The 24640-nt window shown below is 42.6% G+C and overlaps 1 protein-coding gene across 2 annotated transcripts in view; it reads right to left on the bottom strand.

Moving 5' to 3' along the window:
• Window positions 1-24640, bottom strand: part of PTPRT (protein tyrosine phosphatase receptor type T) — a 280775-nt gene that overhangs the window by 22932 nt on the left and 233203 nt on the right. For both annotated transcript variants that reach the window (XM_054845732.1, XM_054845733.1), the window contains 7 exons: window positions 22195-22382; window positions 16129-16216; window positions 8242-8318; window positions 7304-7340; window positions 5821-5918; window positions 3935-4051; window positions 2486-2640 (listed from right to left, as the gene is read on the bottom strand). In XM_054845732.1, the coding sequence (XP_054701707.1) occupies window positions 2486-2640; window positions 3935-4051; window positions 5821-5918; window positions 7304-7340; window positions 8242-8318; window positions 16129-16216; window positions 22195-22382 (760 nt within the window). The remainder of the gene's footprint in view (window positions 1-2485; window positions 2641-3934; window positions 4052-5820; window positions 5919-7303; window positions 7341-8241; window positions 8319-16128; window positions 16217-22194; window positions 22383-24640) is intronic.

Raw genomic sequence — 24640 nt, 5'->3', positions numbered from 1 at the left:
TCATTATGATTTTACAGGTCAGTTCAGCTGCACACCTCTCATCACACAGGATGTGGGAGAGCAGCCTCCAGGTTGCAAATAAACACAATTCCAGAAATTTTCTTCTATGGGACTCTTCAAAAGGCATACACACGTTTACTCAAGTGGGCATGATGAAAGGGGCTCAAGTCCTCCACCTCAAACATTTCTTTTCCTTTTTTAATCAGGAGGAGTTTGGGTCCGGAGGAGGGTGATTTCAAGTTGTAGATTGTAAAATTATAGAGAAAGGAGCCCGAGGCTACTCAAAGCCTTCAGTTTAGAGCCCCCCGCTGCTTGCGAGAATTGGACCATCTCCTGCAAACTGTGCTGTCATTGTGTCCTCCTTCCCTCCTGGGAAATCATCCAAGCTGTTTAGGTGTGAAGGATAGAGAGAGGAGAACGTTCTTCACATTACTCCGAAGGAAGAAGGAAAACTCAGCTCAAATCAGGGAAACTTCAGTTGCATGAAAACTCCAGCAGAGCCGAAAGCAAGGAGATATGAATGACCATAAATTAATGGACCAGATTAATCAACTGCTGAATAGAGAGAAGATATTTTTCATTTGCAGAATTTTAATGAATAAGTGGCATTTCCTCTCCCTTTATCTCTCAGCTTTTCAGAATTTTAACAAATAGTTATAACATTTCTATATTTAGAGGATCCTGGCACTTCATAAATATCGAACAGTGATATTATCCAGCCAGGCATCGGTAGGGAGAATTTGGTAATTACCACTTAAAGCAAGTCATTAAAATTCAAAAGCAGATAAATAACAGAGAGGAAATGGCATTTATTCATTAAAATGTGAAGGATGAAAAATTTCTCCTTGCTTTCTTGGTGACAATGCATCAGGTTCAGACTCCTTCTAGGGCCAGACCCATGTCATGGCACCAAGGTAGCAAATTCACGCCCTGAGCTCTGAATGAATTCCCTTCTGCCAGCTCCTCGGGCTTAGCTATATTTTATTATACATCTGATTCATTGCTTGCTAAAAAAAAACCCTAACAAAATAAAAACACGCTCCTCAAACGCAAAGCTGTTTAAAAAAAGGTAAGATTTAATTGGCTTTCCTTTTTAAAGTGGTTGTGGGATGTATTCTCTCTTCCTGACGACAGAGCACGGCACTTGGATGTAATGGCCTGTGGATTGACCGGGGCTGAGATGCTGGGATGGCCAGCTCTGGTTTCCAGCCCTGTGCTCCAGCCACATCCCCCTTACAGAACACGTGCCCTCAGCTGCAGCCCGAGCACTGCAGAAGTAGCTGCTACAAACCCAAACTCTGGTTTTGTAGCAGTGTCTTTGCATTTGAAGTCATATAATAACGAGGGTTTACTTAACTGCGGTGGTTTTCACTTTAAAGCAGAGGAAAGGACATTTACCACGTCCAACACTCACTAAATACAGCAAGTTCTTTGAGGTTTGTCATCTCATTCTGATTCACAATGTACCATCCTTATCATAAATTATATAATCCAGTAATCCAATCCACCATAAGCCCTCCTCAAAATTTTTCTTGTACCGCAAATTGATAGAGAAACCTGACGGCAATGATGAGAGTCAAAGTAAGGAGCCCTGGTTTCTGCTCCTGGCTCCAGTGCCAGTCTGTGCGTGTCTCTGCTGTCCCAGCACCGGCACCATGCCTGATCACACCTCGAACCGTTACTTCTTCATGGCGTGGACACTCTCGGACACATTCACATAGTGCCTCGCACAGTAGGGCTTTAAGCTCGGTTGGAAGAAGACAGCGCAGACGAGCGCACCCCAGGAACAGCAGCAGCCGGGGAGTTAGCAAGCACGCCATCCAGCAGTCTGAATTTTCACCGCTGTAACCCAAGCAGCGAGGTTTGCTCAGGCTCAGGCATTCCTCTTTTATTTACTAGCTGGAAGGCACGGGGCAGGCTTTCAGCCTGATGTTCCCATTCCAGCTCCTGGGCTTTGAGGAGGCCAAGACGCAGACCGGCTGCCATCCAGACCCAGCAAGACAGACCAACGTTTCAGGTAAGACTACTGATGCTGGTACAAAGCTCAACCGCAGTGCACGTGGGTAAAGAAAAGCAAAGTTGCTTGGAAATTCCCCGTTGGTAGCCCCGTCTTTTTGTGGGCATCATCCCTTCTGCACGTGAGGTTTGTTGTAGATAACGACTGGAATGGCTGTCCCAGATATTTACCATTTTCCCAGCTCTGCTATGAGCATCTAAGAGAGTACAGGCCACCAGAGAGCCTTCTACATTCGAATGGCCCTCTCTGACCCCCTTATATCATCTCCAATTCACGCCAGCTAAGCTCCAGCGCTGACACTTCAGAATAGAAAACCAAATTCCACTTTGTTTCCTCATGAGGCACACAAATTATACTCTTAAACAAACAAAATGTGGTTGGTTATTGCCAGACAAGAAGAAAATAGGGGGAAAAAAAAAAAGCTGAAGAACCTGATGGCAGAAGGACTCAGACAAAGAGCTCACATACCTGCAGTGCACAACGATGGGTCCTGCTTCTGGGGGGTTGAGAAACTTCACTTGACGAACGAAGCCAAGGAGGCCGGTGGCGTAGCAAGGAACCCCGTGGTCCGGCCAGCTGGTGAAGTGGAACTGCCGAATCTCTCGGATCTCATGGTAGCCTTTCTGAGGAGACAACACAGCCTCTATTTTTCTTCCATCAGACCGCAATCAGCATACTCTGATCACCGCTCCCTTCCCTCACGCTGAACAAGCATTTAGCTGTCATTATTTGCGGGAACATGTCCTGCGTTGCTTTTCACTCCGAGAGATTTCAAATGAGGTACAAATGAAATGGGAAACACGTAGCTGAGGACTGTGAAGGTGAATGCCAGCTCCCAATTCAAACCCGCTGTCTTAGAGCTCAAACCCAGCTGATTAGGAACTGTAGAGGGTGCCTTCAGCCCCAGCATACCGTGGCTGCGCTTATCCAGCCTCCTTTGGGGTTATTGCCATAAACCACCAAGAAGTCACTCCTAAATCCCTTTTTGAGGTGTTGGAGCAACAGCCTGGGGAATGAACCCCTAGAGAGCGGGCATGGCACAGGCAACGGTAGATTTCCTGCTACCTCCTGCCAAAAAAGTCTCAGTTTGAGATTACAGCTGGTGCTAAAAAGGGCAGAAACTGGTATTGCTGATGAGGTATTACTGGTATTACTGGTACATGTAACTTGACTTGTATATACCCTGCAAAGGATAACACAGACGCGTCAGTTGGCCGTGACATTTTATCGTACAGAAAATCTATGTGGAGTCCAGCAGCAGGTCCTCTAACCTGTCAGATTTTGCCATTAGGTTTTCTTACCAAGTCTGTCAGTGATTAAATGAAATAAGGAGCTGATGTATTAGAAAACTGGAACAATGTTCCCAGTGTGGCTGAAGTTCATTTAGCAGGAATTTTTGAAAAGCTTTAAAACCACTTACTGAGTATTTGGAGAGTAATTTGGACAGACCTGGAATACTCCGACACTTAGACTTCCAATTTCTAATTACACGTAACAAAAATCTTCCAAATCCTGCCGATTTGGGGATAATTGTTATACTCTTGCCTTTATTATATTTTTATTTCTGTTGAAAGGGAACCCTAACCTGGTTAAACCCAGTTTAACTGATACTGTTTTTTCATCTGTAGTTTGCCACTGTGAAACACGACAGTTATTATTCCTGGCATACCATCAGCTATCTGCTGGCTTTTGGATGCATTTAAACTTCATGCACTGTGGATTCCACTTCTGTGGCTACATCAAGATGTTCATGTAAAATCATTTGTCCAAAATTGGAACCTCTGTCAAAAATTTAGGTTTCCGAAGTGAAACCTGTCCAAATAGTAACAGCTCTCTGGGTATTTTTTCCAGAGTTCACATTTCTGAACACAAATTAAGTGTTATATCAAAATTTCAGCTGACTGAAGATCTCCTTACCTTTTGTACAGTAAATGTGCGTATGACATACTCTGCCAATGGTTCTGTCTCAATTAATGTGACTTTAATATCTCCGTAGAGCTCTGTGTCATCTGGCCAGTATCGAACACACTTTACCTGGGGGAAAAAGAGAAAATATTGAGAGGAACTAGCTCCAGTTGAGTCAGAGCTGACCTACGTTTTACTCCACTTTCAAGCTGAAGACAACACAAATTGGGCTTTCGTCTGATGTACAGACGCGGTCAAAATAATTAACTGTATAAATTAGATCAAAATTCCTTTACCATTTATAGAAACCAGAGGAAGGATTTTTTTTTTTTCCCAGTTTCCTCTGTTTTCAATACAAATGCAAGAGATGCATTTAGCTCTTCTTCTTTAAGACAATCTTCCTTGAATTTCCATACATGCCCTGAACATATATCAGGTTTACAGAATACCTGGCAGGCACCTCCATCATCCCCTTTGAGAAAAATCTGTGCTCTTGCTATTGCTGCTGTAATTCCGAACTCTCTCTGTTTAGCCAAAGAATTTCAGCTCATAGGGACTGTGAGATACTTGTTGATACGTTAAATTTGTTTGACTCTAAGCTTTCCTTATCGGATGTGGACACACATTTGACATTTTACCAGCTGTGACAGGCCTCAGCTAAGGCTCAAGAAAGAAATCTCCTGATCACGTAAACATATCCCAAGCTTAGCCACTTCTAGAAGCCACGTGCAAAACTAATAGTAGAAATTAAAGCCAAGGCTGTGAAGCTCTAGAAGGGATATTTTGGCTACCAAAGACTACCAAGTTATTAAACACTCTAGCATGCGAGAGTGGAACAACACCTAAAAGCTGAAGCAATTAGCTACTGCGAAGCAGGTTTCATGTTCCAGTTATAATCGGAAGGGGTTTTATAAATGTTAAATATGATTAATGTAGGTTTGTTGGGTTTTTTTACGCAGAGGCATTTATTTTAAACTGAAGTGTCAGTAGAAGGTAAAATAGAATAAATAACAATAAATGAACAGAACCAGCTGGCATTCAACCATGAGATCTAAAGGAAATCAAATACAAAGCAGCTGAATCACTAATGGCTGTGAGTAAACTGCCATTTAAATTTTTGTTAATACCAAAGCAATGGAAGGTGACAAACATCAGGACAAAATTTTTTAAGAGCTCCAGCTTCTGGCTGAGAATGTCTCTAAACCGAAGACCACCAGAAGTGGGAAGAATATGTTGGGGAAAGCCACCTCAGACATGCCTTTTTCTTATTCCCCGAAGTCTAGCCTACACCTTTCGAATTATCCACATTTGCTCCCGTCGCGGGCTTTGGCAATTGCCTTGTGCTGGCACAGGGACTTCTGGTTCATCCAAGTCCAAGAGAGTCAAGCGGTGGCTGTGGAGGCGGCCAGCGCTGCTGGGTGGCCCCAGGACCCAGCTGTGCACAATCTCATACCACCACGGAACAGTTCTTCTGAAGCGATTGGAAACTCTAGGCTTTGAACTGTCATTTAAAGAGCTCTTATGATAGTTTGAACACCAGTCGCACGTTCTCGCCCCTCCGGATTTTTGTGGGTAGTGTTCAAATTATACCGATAAAGAATAATTACAACATTTTTCCTTCTGTACTGAAAAAGGAGACAGCTTCTCAGCTAGCATAAATTTGTATAACTCTGCTAAAGCCGAGACTTACACCAGGAACACGATCCTTATTAGTCTAGAAGGGAAGCAGCTAAGTATTACAAAATCTACCATTTTAGAGAAAAGCACCGAGTGGCTTAATTCATTCCCTTACTACAGTAAGGAAAAGGCATTTCACTTGCTGAGCTTGCCTGAACAGCAGTGCCGTGTTATACCCAGCGCTGGTTTGGCTTTATACGTTGGGAAAGTGGTATCCTTACCCTGCCCACTTCCACCAAGTTGGTGACCATGACAACACTGGCAGAGTTTTCTTGCCAAATCATTCTCCAGAAATCCTTCACCGTCTCTTGCATCGGCCCTGGGGCAGAAGAAAAGTCAAAAGGACATCTTAAGAGAGCGTATCGAATGCCAGCAACTCTTTTCAGCTGTTCTCCAGCCATTGCCCTGTTCCCACAGGACCCTAATCTCCCTTTCAGAGCATCCCTCCGTGATTCAGGGTCACAGACACGAACAGCCTGGAGCTCTTGAAGAGATGAGACACTTCCTCGCAGGGGGTATGTAAGGTTCTAGCAGCCTGGAACCACAGGTGACGGCTGTATTGTAAACACTGGGGATGGCTCCAGGAGGCAATCGTGTATAAGTGATGGGACACGGATGCACCCTATAGTGACTCTGTAATTAAGGCTGTCTTGAAATTTGTACCTGATGCAGCACTAAAATTCCTCCATTTCACACTGTATTATTTATTAATTACAAAGGAGGAAGGAAACACGCAGAAATTAGCCTTTTTCTGAAGTTCTCCCAGAGAGAAGAATTTCAGGGTCCAGCAGCCAAACAGCCAGTACTGACAAGAGATTTATTAGAGTAGAGCTTCCCTCTGACCTTGTTTACTTCCTCTCTTCTACACTGTAAAGCAAATCCTCCCACGGACTCCTTTCACCCACTCTGCCCATACTCCATCCTCCATGTTCTCTGCCTTGCTGCATTCCCTATACCCGTACATCCTCAAATGTCAGGTTTATTCTAATTTTTTTTTTTTTACTCTTTCAACAGGGACTAGCCAACAATGAAGTCATAAAGCAGAATTTAAGACCAGAGTCATTTCTAGGAACATCGCATTCGCAGGTAAGGAATGTACAAAAATGAGGACAAATAATGGGAGAGGAAGTAGTCATGGCATAAGAGTTTGGCCAGTGATGCAGGAAAACAGCACCCTATTGAAAAAAACAGGAGTAGGGAGGTTTGTCATGTAACATGGAGAGTCCTCAGCACTGAATTGTGTTGTTTTTTCTTTTTTCTCTCCCCCCCCCCCCCCAAGGCATAGGAAACTCATCAACTAACTTACAGAAGTTGGTGCTCAAATGTATTTCCTACAAGTTCCCAGTAACCAAAAGTTCATCAGTCACAGGCTTATTCATACTGCTGTCCTCAAGCAATTTCACTCCAGAAGGTAAACCCAAGATCCGTAAAGTCCCTTTTAGTTCTAATCTCATACTTCATGCACAAAGGACACATTATAGATTGTACTGCCACCTCTAAGTCTGTAGCATTTTTTTATTCTTGCAGCTGAGGTTTTGTGTTTGACTGCCTTAAAGATCTTGGAGCGGTCTATATCCTTCCCTTTTGTGCCCAAAGTTTTCAGATGTTCCCCAAAACAGAAGGTGTCACCCTGTAAACAGCTCTTACAACAGTTTAAAACAGCAATGGTTTTACAAATATTTAGACATACAAGAATGAACTTGCCTTGAGTTGCGATGTAATGGCGAGGCCGGTGGTACCCCTGGAAAAAAAGAAAATACGCGATGGTCTGCGAGATGACGGTTCAGACAAAGCACAACAACAAGTATTTTGTACTTTCCGGGTACAACAGCTGCTGCGCCCCTAACGGTGTACTAACACTGGTCATCAAATGAGTGAACACTGGCAACTAGGTCGCCCTAAGAGATTTTAAGTGATGGTATCTCACTCAGGCTGAATAATAAGATCTCATCATGCCAAAGAGAAAGCAGGAACGGGGCAGCTTCACTATTTCCTCAAAGAAACACAAGTCCTGCAACTAACCTGCGGGCAACTCTGAAACTAAATGCCTGCACCTCCTTGTTTGAAAAAGAAGAAAGACGGGTTTGCATTTGCCTCAGTATGAAAATGCTGTGTAACTTTATTAGGTGTATTTTTCGTCCCTGAAAAACAAAAAAAATCTTCTGAACGTCGTCACGTTCCTAAGAATTAGCAGTTGCATACAGGGAACGCACGTTCACTTGATCATTCTGCGTGTGCGAGGAAGGCTGCTTTTGGAACGTTATTTTATAAAAATAAAAAAAAAAGAGTCAATCTATTTACACGCCTTCTGCACTGCAACTTTGTAAGAAGTTGCGAAGTCTCAGATATCTACTAACGCTATTGCGAGGGGCCGATACCGATTTCCGTGTACGTCATTTAGCCCACATTCCACTGATGTCGGTGGATCTGTCAAACACAGGAAATCTCCATCTGTCCAGATTGGTCAGAGAGAATAAACTGGAGACCGAGAACCTCCTCCCTGTCACAACATGATGTTTGTATAATCTTCAGCTGTCACTCATATCAGATCAACAGTCTGTCCCTATGCAAGATGCACCAAATTCATGAGCAGACTTGTCAGCAGGAGCGTTTGTCAGAGCGGGAATGTCCAGGAGCCTTACGTCTATGTAATTGGCGTTTATGTAGTCAGAGTGAGGGTCCCCATCCAGCAGCTGCAATCTCACTCTTGAATGATCATCTGAAAGAAGGAAAGAAAAAAAGTGACAGTAACGATAAAGACAACTTTCTAAGTGTTTTATTTTATCTGCTGATACCTGCAAGCGGGTAATTGAATACTCACACTAATAAAAAATGACAGAATATCACAGATATTCCTGTTCCTACGAGCCCTTTCTTTTGTGTTTAAGGTGTAACGTTTAGATCCTTACGTTAGTGTTCATTCATAATCTGTATTCATTAAATTCACTGCTGTCACCATAACCCAGATAGAGCTTCCAGACAGACCACCGACGTTGCTTGGTTTGAGGGTCTGGGGACAGATCTTTGCAGGATGTATCTGCGGTACAAAAGCCATCTTCCCGCTTGGAAGTAACAGCCTCCCTGGCTTCATCTGATCTATGGAAACTGAGGCAAGAGCTAAAACTGTCAAGATCAGGATAAAAATAAATAGGTCACGACAGAGGTATAAAAGATTACGGAGGGTAAAATGGCACATGAAATCCGGCAAATAACAAATGGGGCAGCCCAGAAAAGCGAAAGGAACTATTAAAGGAAATGAGAGCAATGGTCCTTTATACAACCCACGGAACTCAGGGCTGCAAATCGGCATCAAGACAAAGTGCTAAGCAGTGTTAAAAGAAAATAAAATGTTCATGGTTTTGAGGACATTCAAAGTTACTGTAGATAAGGCAAGAAAATAACAGGTATCAATCTTTTCACTTCCCAGGATGCTCCACAGTTCAGACACAGAAAGGAACTACCCCAGCGGGCAGATTATGTCCTGATTTTCCACCAAGGGAATATTTTGATCTTTCTCTGGAACAGCTGGCGCTGGGCTCAGTCACAGGAGATACTCCACGAGCTGGGCTCTGGAGCTGATTTGCTCTGCCAGTCCCAGCACTGGTCTGCAATTAATTGTGGAACTGCTAATCTAAGGGCCAGTTGCTCAGCAAAGGCTACTGGGGTACGGAGGTCCCTGCTGGGCTCACTTTTAAAGGATTTTTTAAAGAAGGGTAATATCAAGTCCATTAGGTTTATTTCCTCTCTACCAGCTACGCAGACCATAGCTCTCAGTCAGTAAAGCATTAATGTTTAGAAGCGCTTTGCAAAATATGGGCCTAGGCATGATTTACATTCAATTAAAATGAATCACAGCAATGAAACATAAAAATACGAGGTGTGATTCTACAGTAACAGAGTCAAAATGGGTTTAGTCATAACTTAATTAAATGTAGAATCAGGCAATAATTGTGAAGACAGATGTGCATGCACTTCTGAAACCCAAGATTTGGATGTATATTAAATACTCATTTGCTTAAGGAAGGCAATCATTCTCATCCTCTTCCTTCTTTGGGTAAGACTTTCACACCCCAAAAATACCACCCCATTGCTGTATTTAGCAAATCCCACATCAACATTCAAAACAAGTTTTGCAGGCGAATCCATCAGCTCTGTTACGTTCGTATTAATACATACAATCTTTTTGGGCGCAGTGGCAGCAGGTATAGTGCTGATGCTGCTCCCAACTCCAGACAATTACCTGCGCTCAAGGCAACTGCACGAGGGGTTGCAGTAAATCATGTGCTTAGACAGACATCAAAAGAATTTATACTTAGAGCGATTCACAAGGATAGACAAAGAGCGATTAAACCGGACATCTAGATGAAATACACAAAATCTCCCACAGACAATTTCCCACTTGCGATTCGAGGCAGGAAACTGAGCTGGTTCAGAATCCCACACAACAAAAAAAACCCCCAAACCAACCCTAGAGCTAATGGCTGGGAAAGGAACATTTACTAACTCCTGTTGTGATGCCACGATATAATAACGTTATGAAAATCTTAACTTGTTGAACAATAGAACTAAAAAGTGATGAGACCAAAAATGACCTTAACGGCAGGTGAAAAGAATCTCAGGTTGATTTTTTAAGCGGGACAAAGACGCTGTCTATGCACGGGGTGGAGCTGAAGTGCTCTGAACAGCCCTCACGGAAGAACCTGCCTCTCTTCGTTTAATAGAGCCAAGCCCCCAAATTAAGTTTCAACTCTTTGAGCCACTCTCGTTAAAAACTTTAAAAGACAGGATGAGTACCTCCTGAGGGAGCTAGAGGTGAAAGACTTGAGAAGGAAACTGCAGAAGAGGTCTATGCGTTTAAGACAATTATGGATAAAAAAAAGATGCTCTGTAGCTGCAAAAAGTATCGTTTTTTTCTCTTTAAGTCAAATATGGTTATTCTGTCTGTGAAAAACAGTAAGGGATGAAGAAATCACTATTGTAAATTAATGATATTTTTAAAAAAGGAGACATTCAGGTTTAGGTCCAATTATATTTACGGACCAAATGAAAAATACTTTTAGTTGAACTTTGCTTCAGGAGGAGAGAATTCACAATATTTCATTGCATAGTTTACAAAAATGAGATTAATTCCTGTGAGAGATTTATTTCTCTTATGAGTGTGAACAGTGCAGCAGAAAAAAAATAAAATCTTTGTATATGGTAAGCACACAAAATGATGTCTTAATGGTGCCTTTAATCTTGTTCATCAGTTTAGGAGCACAGTCTGAATACAAGCTCATGAAATTATTTACTTTGTAAATCCCTTCCCCCTCCAAACTTTGGAATTTATTTGGCTTGCTGCTTTTTTTCAAAAAAAAAAAAAAAAAAAAAAAAAAAAAAGAGAGAGAGGGGCAAAAACCACTGCAACTTATTATGCTACTGACAGTAATGATCTTGTACTTAGTTTTTTTCATCTATAGACTTTAAAGCACTTTATAAAGAACAGCAAATGTCTTCACTGTATCTTCTCCTAATGGTCAGAATCTATTCCTGATTCTGCACCCTTTCCGCTGGACTACACTAGCCAAGACGACTACGTATTTGGCACACTGAAGTGAAAGCGTTGCTCAACTCTTCTGTGAATTTATCAGACATCGTATCACCGTGTGTTACAAATGGATTATAAGGAACTTTAAAAATGGAGGAAGAAAGAGAAGAAAAAATGCATGCCTGTAACATTTAGGACTGTAAAAAATGGAAATATACTTTAACAAATGTATAAATGATTTTATTTCTCCCTGTTTACTACAGTCTGTATGCAAGAACTCTAAATTTGTATGAAGAGTACTTTGACTGAAAATTGGTCTTAAAACAGATTTAAAAAAATGACAAGAATTTCACTGAAAAGCATTGTGCTCCCAATTTATCACAAAAATGTTATCATTTCAAACTTCTGTCAAAATTCCCATTAGTGATCATTTGAAATATCATTGCAATTTTTCCACATCTCATTTTGACACCAGCACCGGATTAATCTCACACAACTTTCGCCATCTAAATATTACGCAGCTCGTCTAAACTGGCTGTCAAGGTTCCCCACAGAGTCAATGGAGAAACGTCGACATCTTTTGAAATTATTCAACCCAGTTCTGGTACCAAAGGATGATTTGCCCTCCCCAGGCACGCTGTCCTCCCCTTTCTCTCCTCACTAGTCCTGGACTGCGCCTTGAGAAGTGGGTGTGATATATCCCACCCTGGTGGGATCACATACCACGGACACTGCACAGGCCAGTGAGAGCTTAGGCACCACAGAAGAAACCATGAATAAAAATGCTTGGAAGACAAAAGAATTCTATTCTAAATTCAATACCGACATGTAAGGTTTTTTTAATTTTATGCATTCTCCCTGTCCATGGCCAAGAAGTGCACTCCACCTGAGACCTCCGTCAAGCTTGCTCTGTTATTCATCTTTTCCACCACAAAATTCTCTGATTAACTCACAGTCTTCCAACCCAAAGCATATGGTAGTCAGAGCACGAAGGAAATGAAGCAAATTTCTCTAATGTCTTTTGTCATCAACTCAGTAGTTTTTAATGGACCATCACAAGACTTTAAAATCATGGTGCCTAAGTGGGAAGATGCTCCACTGCAGATGGGAGGATGCGTCTGAAGTAGCCCGGGTACGAGCACTGCTGTGAGCGCTGACGACCTCCTCTAATATTATGCTCAGTAAAGGGAGAAAAGAAAGGGAAAGCAAGCGGTCTCCTGTAAGTCAAAGCAACACACAATCCTATGTCTTTACGTCCTGAGCTCTCATCTGAGAGTTTTTACTCTCTTATAGGGCTCTAAATCTGAACAAGATGGGGAGAAAAGAACCAAAGGTCCTGTAGAGCTTCTGGATGTTTTCTCTTCTATGTGATGGGTTCAGCTCAACCCACAAAAGCTCAACATCCCTCCCCTAACAACCGCTTGCTGATGCACTTTGAAGGCCTCAATATCTAGGCCCTAAAGCAAATTTAAATCGTTTCGCTTCAGCACACAAACGGATACACTAGCTACCCTTGCCCCCTAAAGAAAAATCTTGCATCTCCACAAGTGTCCTTGTGTTTACAACTTTATACCCAAAGCACAGGAACAAAGCTTATGGACTCTGCCAATATATTAAAAAATTCGACTAGGGCAGCTTCCTCCAGCATGGCAAATCTGTGCAACTACAGTGCATCTTTCCATCACCAACAGTGGATTTCTGTGGTCATACAGACCCTAAATGCACAACTCAGCTTTTCCTTTTCTCCAAAAAAAAAAAAAAAAAAAAATCCCCCAAACATACCAGTGTTGCAGATTGAAGGGAACCCTTCCTGAAAAGCCAGGGTTTAAAGCATGGGAGAGCTTAGAGCGCTCTCGCATCTCCTCTCTGTGAACAGATTAGCCTCATCTGCAGTTTTGGTTTGCAAATGTAAGAACAGCAGATGTTGGGGCTGGCAGCAAGATCTAGGTTTTCATAGAGAGGCATGATGTTAATACAGCCCTGGGAAAGCAGTGAGCCGAGTAAAACAGTCCTGTAAGTGTACTATTACCCAGAAGGCCATAAAGACAAGATCTAATCTGCCGTGATTCACTGAGCAATGCTACTTATTGCAGGAGCTTACAAACCCACATTGTAACAAAAGTCTCTGAAGCAGTTGCAAAAGTTAGATCAAAACCTGACTTTTCAATTCACTCCCGAAAAAGGCATGGGATATCTTGTTCCAGGAGTGATGAAATGGCAACTGCGGTTAAATAAATAATGTTAACTGCCATCTGCAGCCTTTTACCAAATAAACTGGTAGGAGCAATCGGTGCATACTCTGGGTTTCACCAGCAGTTACAATTCTAGTACAACAAAGCAGCTAAGGGTGTAATCGTTTTCCACACACCCCCCACCCCCCGTCCCCCACTCGGGCATTTGCAGAGTTTGTACCCACTGAGCACAACCCGTCCTCGTGATCTGCCCAGAGGGAACCACTCTCCTGCTATTCTCAGCTCTGCCACCAATTCTCTGCTCTGGATCCTGCCATTGCCTTTACTGAGGGAAGTTGCTCAATGTCACCCATCGGCAGGGTCTGGCTCAAGGCTTTGCCAGTGACGCCACTGATCATTTCCCAATGGTTTTACAAAATGTCTGACGAACGACATGCCCCGTCCTTAGGCGTCCTCCCTTCCTTCTCCCTAGCCTCTTCAAAGGGAAGCATGGATTTCTCTCCATTTTATCACTCTCTATTGCACATTAAATTCTCCTCGCTGTCTTTTAGAAGAGCTGTTGTCTCCCCCTCAAACTCTTTGTTCTGATACACATTTGAAGCGAAGCAAACCCACTCAGCTTTGTTATTTACCTTCAACTCCTCTGCATCCTTCCTCTCTTTCACTACCTTGCTCGCTTTATCTATGCCTTTCCACCCTCTCAACCCCATTCTGAAATCTTCCCCAACACCCCTCAAACCTGAGTTTCTTTTCTGATGTCTTACACTGTGCAGATACTTCTTCTTTAGCTTTGATTACATTTTGCATTCTTTTATTCAAGTGCATCACCTTCTATCTGTATTGCTACTGCATTTATATTTACAGCTAAAAGGCTAACATCACTCTTTGTTAGACAACAATTCATCTTTGTGAACACCTTCCCTTTAGATAATATCCCATTTATCTTCCTTGATTTTGCTTCCTTAATTTCTTCTCACATTTCACTTGGACTTCAATGTTTTCTGTGTGACCACCTTCAACATAAATTAGGTGGTGGCTATTGCACGGTCTTGTCTCTTTTCACCTTCACTTTTACATTATGTCAACTGCTGCCTCAAAATCACGCAGAGAAATTGAGAGTCTTTCACGTTTCCTTCCTTATATCATACTATGGCACTTCTATCTTCAGTCCAGTGTGTAGCTGGTATAGCTGGATGATTCATCTGTCTTAGACTAATTTAATCTACTCTAACTGTATACACACGTAAATTGAACCTCTGTCTGGAGGTATCTCTGTCTGCCACCAGGAACACAGGAAACTTACAGCGAGGTGGAACTTTTAGGCAGCTGAGGTTAAGGGAGATGATTTTCACACTAACTGTAATACTCCAGTACTATCACTTCCATTTTCCACATGGAGAAACAAAGACCGATGGAACTGGTGACCTGCTCACAACCAACGTAGAAACCCAGCAGCAGAAGTGGGATCAGATCAGGGCTCACAAACTTCTGATCTGTATTTCCAGATTTCTTCACCTTTACCATGGGGTCCCTGAACTGAGCTGTTCTATGCCATTCCCCCAAAACTGTTAGAGTCATAAAATTGTTTACATTGGAAAAGACCTTTGAGGTCATCAAGCCCGACCGTTAACCTAGCACTGTCGAGTCCACCACTAAACCATGTCCCTAAGCACATGAATCACTTCTTTCAAGTCTTAAAAGAAAGAGAGGATTAGTTATATGTGGGATGATCTTTCTTTGTGGCCCGGGTTGGGTTTTTTTAATTCTTCAGTAAAGTCTGTTTGTTCTACGGGAAATACATATTTAACCTAAGAAAAAATACGGTACTAAGTATATCACTCAGCATGACTTAGTTTTGCTCTTGTAGTGTTCTATAGATTTATACAGTCATGAAAATCTATGGCACATTCATCTATATTCTTATTTCTTGTTCTGATGGTCTCAGGCCTAGCTTCTCCAACTTGATGTTGCTCAGCAGCCCTTAAAAAGAATTACTTCTCACACCTCCTCACCGCAGTCATTGTAAGGAATAACGAACCACTGGGATAAGCTGCCTGGAGAGCTTGTGGAAAGCTCGGCTTTGGAGATCGTTAGGAAGAGGCTTCACAAATAACTGATAGAAATGACAGAGGTGAATCTAGTCTTGAGCTGGAGAATAAAGCTGACCTAAATGATTTTATGGAGTCCTTCACTGCCCTGCAGTTCTGCGACGTATCAATATTCCTCTAACATCAACAGTAATCGGTTATCGAAAGAAGTAAAACTAAGAAGTTTTAGTACATTTTCAGCTGCCTTATTCCAATTCTGAGGCAGAAGCTAAGCTTGTCCCACACATCCAGCCAGCTCTCTGGGGACAAGCTCCACTGGTTACTGACCACAAGGAAGGAGAAAGTCTGATCCATATCTAAAAAGCTGATACATCTGCATCTCCTTTTATGCTCCCGTTCATGGCACTGAAAGCTCCGGGTCATGCAGTAAAAATGGACAGAAAATGGGCATCATCACTCACTGCAAAAATCTGACAAAAGGATTTAGCCCTTAAACTACAAAGATTAAGCACAAAGCAAGGTAGATAGAAAATGCGTAAAAAACCCATAAAGTCATGCAATGGCTTTATGTAAAACAACGAAAAAACCCCATTAAATAAAATGAAAAAAATTCATAGAGACATAGCCTGTAACAAACAGATTGAACTACTGAACACTCGGCACTGTGAAGCAGCTTCTAGTGAGATTCTCAAGCACACCCTTTTCCACAGGTTGCATACAAAATCTTACAGAAAGCTCAGTTTAATGTGAATTTACACCTACAGGAGATTATGTTTCCATATCTGTTCTTATTGCGGTTTTCGTCTTCCTTGGCTGTATCCCAGGAAGCCGTCTGCCCCTCGGGTAGCGCCTGCAAAATAAACAATAGCAGAGTGTTTATAAAAATCTGGCCAATGCCTTCAGGTGGATTAAGATGAGCGAGCAGGGCAAAAATAAAGGCGCTGCATAATTCAGTAGTCACCCAAGCAAACAGCTGTTTTTGAGGAAAGGGCACATCCACTAATGCAAAAAGCAGAGCTTGGTGCAGACCATTTGCATCTCTTGGCTTCTGCCAGCAAAGAATCATTTTCCTCCTGCTACTTCAGATCTAAAAGGATCAGGGGAATTTGTTTCTGGCTGCGCAGTCACAGGTTAACCTCATTTGCCCTGTAGAACAGGGTTTGGGGAGATTTCACATACATACACTTCTAAGAAAACCCAGATGGCTGAAACACAGTGCTCAGTCTTTCATATTTAAGTTAAAAACAGATACAGTGGTTTCACCTATTTCTGTACTAATAATGGGGTGATGCAATAGAAACCACTAGCTGGCTTTCTTTGGGGAAAAATAAAAAAGCTCAGGGGTTTAGATCACATGTAGGGAAGAGAGGCAAAAGGAGGTAGAACATGCTCATGAAGCATGAAAATACACAGTCATTTTCCTAAAATCTGCTCTTTGAGTTGAGAAAGGATGGGGTAAGGCTACCGGCAGCACGCAGAGCTACCCCACCCTACCGCTTGGCCCTGCAACTATTCTGAACACACCCAAAGGAGCCACTTTCCCCTCGAGAGCCGTCCGGGAAGGATTTTCAAGGCAGGGCCAGGAGAACGGCAGTTGTCACAGGATCTGGTGGACGATGGTCTCGCCTTCCTTGGAAGACGGCCCAGACTGCCCGGCAGCAGGACGGTCCCTCTCCCTGTCGCAGGACGCTCGGGGACGTCAGCACGGGGTGATCACAGCAGCAGTGCTTTGTGCCGGAACAGCAACGGCACCGGCACCTCAGCTGGACGGCAAGCCAGGATCTGCTGTCGGCCGCAGCCAGCCCAGCCCTGCCTTGTGCCGAAAACACAGCCGCAGAGAACAGCAGCTCCCACCGGCTTTCCTCGCTAGATCTGCCTCCACCAAGATCTACTCTCTAACATGATCCTACGTTACTAAAATCAACAGCAACATTATAAATTGTATTATTTATGGTCCCTAGGGAATTACGGGGGTTTTATACTGCAATCATTGCTGAATTGTATCTGCCTTAGCTAGCAGCGGGTAGTTTGACACAGCTGTGCTAGAAAATGAATTTATATTCATCTTCCCAAGCCATCCAGGTCTATTACAGTGCCTGAACACAATAGGAGAGAGACACAATTATTAGGATCTACAACACTGACATTACAATTAAACTTAATATGAGCAAACCCCTGGCAGACCAGATCACTGTGAATTTTTCCCAGAGGGGTTCCAGGACAGAAAATGTCAGGCACTGCAGCACTGCCAGGAGCATTGCTGACAAAAGACAGGGACAGTGAGTTCCTATTCAAAAGCCCAGGAGAAACAGTAATAACCCTGTAATTGGTGAGGGCTTTGATCACACATATATTTCCTTTACTGACAGCTGTTTCCAAATAGCAGCTCATCTCCTGAGCAAAAAAAAAAACCCCAACCAACCGATAAACCCATACACAACAAAAAAAAAATCCCTGAGTAAAAGAAAAGAGGTGAGGAAGGTTCATTTTCATCTTCAAAGACTGAGGAAAAAGGTGCCTTATTTTTCCACTATTATCAAATTACAGCAGATTGACCAGAGAATGGCAACAGTCATTAGACATCTAATCATAGCCATCTGAAAAGAAAAAGGAAAAAAAAAAAAAAAGAAGAAAATCTTTTTTCATGACTTCCACGTGGGAGAAGCTATCTTGGACAAAGAAAATACATTCAGGTCCAATAAATCCCTTTCCAACAAACCCTACCCTTTCATGTGATTTGAACATGAAACTTTCCATTGAAATTGATGTTTTTATATTTGCCTGATATAGCCTCCAAAGATTTAAGAGTCCAGGATTTTTTATCTCAATTCAATACCAGAGAAATCTCTGCTTTTCACTGAACTATCCATCTCTGAAGAGAGGAAGCACAGCTCTGGGTGGTGAGGAACACGAACTGCCTTTGCAGAGGCGTACCTTGTATCCCCGACTTTTATACGCACCAGATGAATAAATTGGAGTAACTGCAGGTACACGGGTGGTACAGCGAAAATCATTTTTCTGCGAGATCGCTAAAAATGCAGCACCAAGAATCGAAACCGCATTAGAAATACAGAGGCAAAAATATAAATGATAATGAATTCGGTTGCATCCAGAAAAAGAGGAGCAGACCTAATGTTCTGTTCCTTCAGGTTTTGTTTGTACAGTAAGCATTTCTATTACAGCAAAAAGGGTTAATATTTCTGTTTCTCTCTGCATTCTCAGCAACGGTAGATCAGGATAGATCACTCGGGCATTGGTATTTGATCCGCATTTCACAGGAAATGCTCTCCCTTCTTTCTTTGATTTGTGACCAGCAAAATTTCAGTGTTCAAAAATATGGACTTGATTTTTAGGCTTTTCTTCTTTTAGAGAAGTTTTGTAAAATTTATACTGAAATATCTTCCCAGTAGTGGAATTTATGGTACAATGATGCTTTTTAAACTAAAATTGATCTAATTTTTATATGAAATTACAAGGATAGGTCTCTAAAAGTCAGCTTCATCTCAATCAAGCTTTCTAAGCACCATGGCCCAAACATAACTAAAGTGATCACATTAAATTGAGGCTCATTGCAAGTCAATTTAAATTCCTAATGGATGCGTTTAGTTAGTTCGCTGTTTGTTTTTAATTTAAACACAAAAACTTGAATCATTCATCTGCACTGATCTACCCCAATGCTGCAGTATTGCTGCCAAAGGCAACATCTCAAAGCCTGCCACAGAGTCCCGGTCCTCTTCCCTGCAGCCACCACCTTCTCAACGGTGGGGGCAGAACTGCTCCCACAGCTCTGCTGGGACCCAAGGTTAAAAACTGCTTTGGATTTAAAAAAAAACAAACAAACAAGCAAAAAAAAAAAAACCTGAAAAGAGATATTTTGGCCAGTTCAGTTCCCCATTCCGGTTCGTAGCAAAGCCTTGAGCCAACAATGTCCAAGGACAGCATCTACAGTAACTTCCTGCTGCCAAACATTGTGCACTGTCACGTCAGAGCCTGACCCACAGGACCTGGTCCTCCCATCAGCTGGAAGATGTGCAGCCAGGCAGAGATGAAAGGGTTAAAATCCAGAGCTGACTTCAATAAGCTGAAGACTCTCGTACTAAGATGCTTGAGGAAGGAGCCACAAACTCCAGAATAACTGAACGGTCTCAGTAATACAGCAGGAGAATGTACTTTAGTGACATCCAAAATCATAGTGGAAAATAAGTTTGGATACTTAAGCTTATTATCTCCATAGCCAGTAATTGGTGCTCGCGGTAAGTCTACGGGACCGGTCCCGCAGCTCACAACAAATCAGGGCTGATACGTTCGGAAAGAGGAACAGGTGACATCTAAACGTGTCCCATTTAAATGTTTACGGCTGTGCCTAATCCCAAACAGTGCTATCTACACCCAGTGCCAGCGACACATTTCTCTCTTGTGGTCCACACATTTTAGTGCTAAACAGCAGCAGCAGCCAAAACCACCCGAGTTCCACTTTGGCCTCAGGCGCAGCAGGCAGACCCAAAATATCACACGCGTGGCAAGTGCTGACAGACTCCCACGGTCACACACACAGTCATCCTCCATTTCACACTAGCAGTGACACAGCTTACACAATCGCATCCTGCTTTTCATCTCCGTGGGGAGTTAACGTGCAAGATGCAAGCACCGGAAGTATTTTTCTAGGTGCTCTCGGCACAGCATGCTGCCTGCGCTCTAATGGTCTGTAGGTGAAGGGGTGCTTTAAACAAATATCGAATGCAATTTGCAGGTTACTCAGCGGAGATGAGAATTTACAGAGATAAGAGATTGTCATGCGTGAGTGATACTCTCCATTCAAAGTGATTTTTCCTGAGAGTAAAATTATTTGCTAACATGTCACTAAATAGGCTGTAATTTATGCTATCAATTTGCAAAGTAGAAAATCATCTCCTTAGAAGAAAAAACATATTTGGAGGTGACACTGATATTAGTGTATGAAAACACATTTTAAGAGAGACATCAAATAGAGTTTCAGGCCTTTTCTTTTTTAAGACTTGATCAACCATTCCGCAAAACATTTTGCAAAGCCGGTTTTGCTGCTTTGTGTTCCTCCAGATTCCGGTCCGAGACACCACTCAGCCAAGCGAACCCTCCTGCCTCCAGGAGTTATAACACCCCTCGACATCCTCGCCGCGTCTGTGGTACTGGTGGTGGCTGAAAGCTATTTGGAGCTGAAGTGCTGCCTGCGTCCCGTGCTCTGAAAACCAAATTCTGCCATTGAAAACAACTGCTACTTCCGGCAATTACCTCCGATTGAAGGGTAGAATGGCACATGTGATTTGAGAGCTTGTGGCATTCTCCAGGCTATTTCTTGTAAAGAAAAGAATTATGCAAATCTATATAATCTCATCGTCATTATATACGTTTGTAGATAGCACTTTCTGGGAAAGGCAGAACTTGTGGAGCTGAAAGTTGCATTGACATTTTTCATGCTAATGTGTTATTTTGATAATTACCAATGCCAGTGCCAGAAAATTACATATATGCCAGCACCTGTTTTCTTCTTGAACATCAAGAACTAGATCTTAGGGCATCAGTAATTGAGCTGAATGTAGTTTTGGGTACTATTCATGGAAACGGAGGCCAAGGGGGGGGCTAAGTAAATCTCCCAGGAGAATTATTACCCTTTTTCAATATTAAACAGAGCTCTTTATATTGATAGTTTAATTAGCGTGCTTGATTGTGGGGCATGAGTGACTAGACCTGGTTAACATACAGTTACCAGAAACATTTGTTATGACAGTCTCCGATGCCATCTGATTAAAAAAGTACTCCCTGGTGAGCACCAGGAAAAGATTGCCTCTCAATTACAGCAAACCCCAGCATCAATGATACAAACTCCATGGACTCTTACTTGCAGGGTGGAAAAGTGAGCTGTTTTCATTAAGTAACTTATTTTTCACAGCTGTTATGTTATTTTTAAGTAGTTTTAATGCCACAATGCATATTAATTGCTTCTTGCCTTCCCACAAGCTTACTACATCCATTATAATTATCGCTTGCTAGGGCAAAGTCTCACGTGTTTGATGCTGTTTCCCTCTTCTGTTCTCTCTCCTCTAAATGTATATTCCTCTTCCAACTCCTCCCCAATGCCATGGTTCTTTTTGTCATTTGGATTACATTCCTGGTCATTCCAGCTCGGGGGGAAGAGGCGGGGGGTGGAGGAGGGCTGCTTTCATTTTTGCAGCTTACTCCTTGCTTCTCTCCTCACACAGAGTTGGAAGAGTACATCAGTCAAACATATGCTGAGCCAGAGGTTTGAGCATACTGCAAAACTCCACCGTCGTTTAAGCTACACGAGGTTCCTGCCTTTGCCTTTACAATTGTGCAATCAGGTCATTATGCTGTGATTTAATTTGATCGATTGTTACAGAGTATTTGGAGCTCCCCAAAAGCTCAAGCCCTTCCTTTTCTTAATGCTGGCTTGCTTTACTGTCAACGAAAGCACATCAGTAAGGAAAGGGACTAGGGGATCCCAAGTCCTTCACTGAGTTCAGCACCCGTTAAATATTTACTATCTATCTGCTCTTTACAGGAGAGAGGGCACGTGCTAGTGCATGAGCACAATGTCGTTTTCTTACGGCTGTAGTAAACTCCTCCTCTTTGGGCTAGAGGGCCACCAAAGATTGCTAGTGCTGTAAAATCCTACCCTCGTAACAGAAGTAAGAGGGAGAAAGGAAAGGATTAAGACGGTAAGTGAATTAAGGAAAAGCAGCTCTTTAAAAACAGTTATCCTCCCCTCCCCAACATCTGTCCTTTGTGACTGCAACCTCTCTACTTATTCGTGTGAGCGAAGGTTCCTCTCACCTCATACTCCTCTTTAAATCCATAGCCCTGTCCTCGCTTCATCTGGGTGATGTGCTGCAGCAGGTCGGCCACTCGGATGGCTGGCTGGAACTGTCCCCGGGGGTAGGACATTTCCACCGGCTCGCAGCTCCGGTACGGGTGGGTCTGGATAGTCAGGGTTGGCTGGGTCATCTCTCCATGGCTACTGTCTGTTTTAAAGACAGGGAGGCAAAACAAGCTTTCACCTATCTGGTATTTCACTCTCATTCTCGCTCCGTTTGCTTATCTGTTTCTCCACCACCCCATAGGTTGGTGCAGGCAAGAGAAAGTAAAGAAATAAGTAGGAAACACACAGTTGCCTACGGCTGCCTAGAATGACTAAATCACACTTGAATATTTTTTGTGTCAAGGAGACAAACCCCAAGAGATGGGAAACAGAGTAAATGGCCTGTCAGGCTAACGAGGATACAGCACACACAGCGAAACAGCACGTTTTGTAAGGGTGAGCTCGGCATCGACTCCAATCGCATGACGTACCTCGCTTCAGAAACCTGCAAAGAACACGACGGAAAGATACATACAGACGAGTCAGATATTCAAGCGGGATTTGGGGTGCACGGTACGAGATAACTGAAAGGGGCCCAAGTTAACAGCAAACAAATTATTAGCATTTCAAATAAGTTACACAGGATGTTAGAGGCAAATTAAACCGCACTGCTAGTTCAGACCTAAAATTTATATGTCAATTACAAAGATATAATATTATCAGAAATATTAAACCAACACAAAAATACAGTTATCTTGCATGCAGAAACTTAAAATTCAGATCCGTAAACTCAACAGAAAAAGTTTCTTTTTGAAAGAAATGGATTTTAAAAAAATCTCTATCACTACACAGGTGGAATTGTAAACTCTCATATCCCCAGCAAAACTCTAAAAAAATATTCCTGGTGAGCTAATAGAAAAGAGCTTAAATAACCAAACATTTGACTGTCACAATAGTTATTTTTAACAACAGAAACTCCGATTAGATGAAAAATTTAGTTTCTTATCTACCAGAGTTGACCAAATGTAACTAGTTGGTCAAATAAACTACTGGTTTTAACTATGATTACAGGCAGCCGAGATGCTGCACATACAGGCCTTAACAGTCTGCACCGATGCTGTCTGGTCTTACCCCAAACCAACCACAGAAACCAACAGAAACCGTATCTCCCTCAAACTGTCCGTACCCCCCATCGGACTGCATACACGAGGCTTGTTTCTTACGGAAAGCTTACTGACAAAGAGCCCGAACAGCATCCCCTGTCAGCAACACCACAGTCAGGTTTTCGAAGGGATAAAGAATAAATAAATCAAATTGCAATTTCAGGGTGATTTTTGTGAGGCAGAAATACAGCCCGAGTGCTATTGCAAACATTCATATCCTTGAGAAATCGCCGTGGAGTTTTGATCAGAACCAGTCCGGATCTCTGCTGTGTCCCTCACCGCAAAGCTGGGTGGGAGCAGACAGCCGAGGACATTACATCGCCTTCCCGGCAGTGGGTGAAACGATGACGTGACAAAACACGACAAATAATTCTTTAGCTAGTTTACTGTTATATTAGGGGAAAGATATCAAGATGGGCATATGCTGTGTTTTGAAGTTGCAGGACTACGAGGAGGAGAAAGGAATGACAGCAGTGGACCCTGCCGCAGGGCAAGCTGATCTCTAGTGCGAGAAGTCAGAGATGCTGAACGCATCCTGCTTCTTCTGAAATAAATTAGCACAAAGCGATCATCTGCTCTGACGATTAGGCTACCGAATTTAAGGATTTCTGAATCCCAGGTTCTCCAAAACATAGTCGCATTCCCAGGACACTCAGAGATTTACAGAGCTATGGCTCTAGCAAAGCAACCCTTACATACAAAATGTGAATAAATTTGGGATTTAAGGAAGAGTAACATCCAAAGCATTTGTATAATCATCCCTAATGCTCCGGCTAATGACAGTGTGAGAACTCTGAACAGAGGGAATTTCAAGGCTTATTAATTCCCCTAGTTGGATTCGCTTTCCCAGTGCATCTTTCCTCCCCTATTCCCTATTAACCTCCTGTAATGGAGAGGAGAAGATTTTTATTGCGGACCATTTCCGACAGACGTACTATGCTTAATTTTCCATCATTAAGTTTAATACAAACCCAATTTCACAATTGGCTTCTCTGAGGAACCTACAAGTAATGCCACATTTTTATCAGCCCCAATTAAAAAACATTACGATATCCCTATTCGAGAGGGAGTCTTAAAACTAACGTGCGGTTCTAGTGCTAATACAGTCAGGGCACCTGCAGAGCACAGGCTACTTGTAAAACGTAGCTCAGATCAGTCAGCTCCTTTGCAGGCAATTATTAATTTCTCTCTTCATCAGATCCTTTAATTCTGGTATACTTGGCGCTCTTCTCAGAGAGAAGTATCATAGGGAGAGGTG

The sequence above is a fragment of the Grus americana genome, chromosome 17 (assembly GCF_028858705.1).
Source record: "Grus americana isolate bGruAme1 chromosome 17, bGruAme1.mat, whole genome shotgun sequence".
Classification (NCBI taxonomy): domain Eukaryota; kingdom Metazoa; phylum Chordata; class Aves; order Gruiformes; family Gruidae; genus Grus; species Grus americana.
Note: the sequence above shows the minus strand (reverse complement) of the source record. Positions and strands in the feature narration are given on the sequence as shown.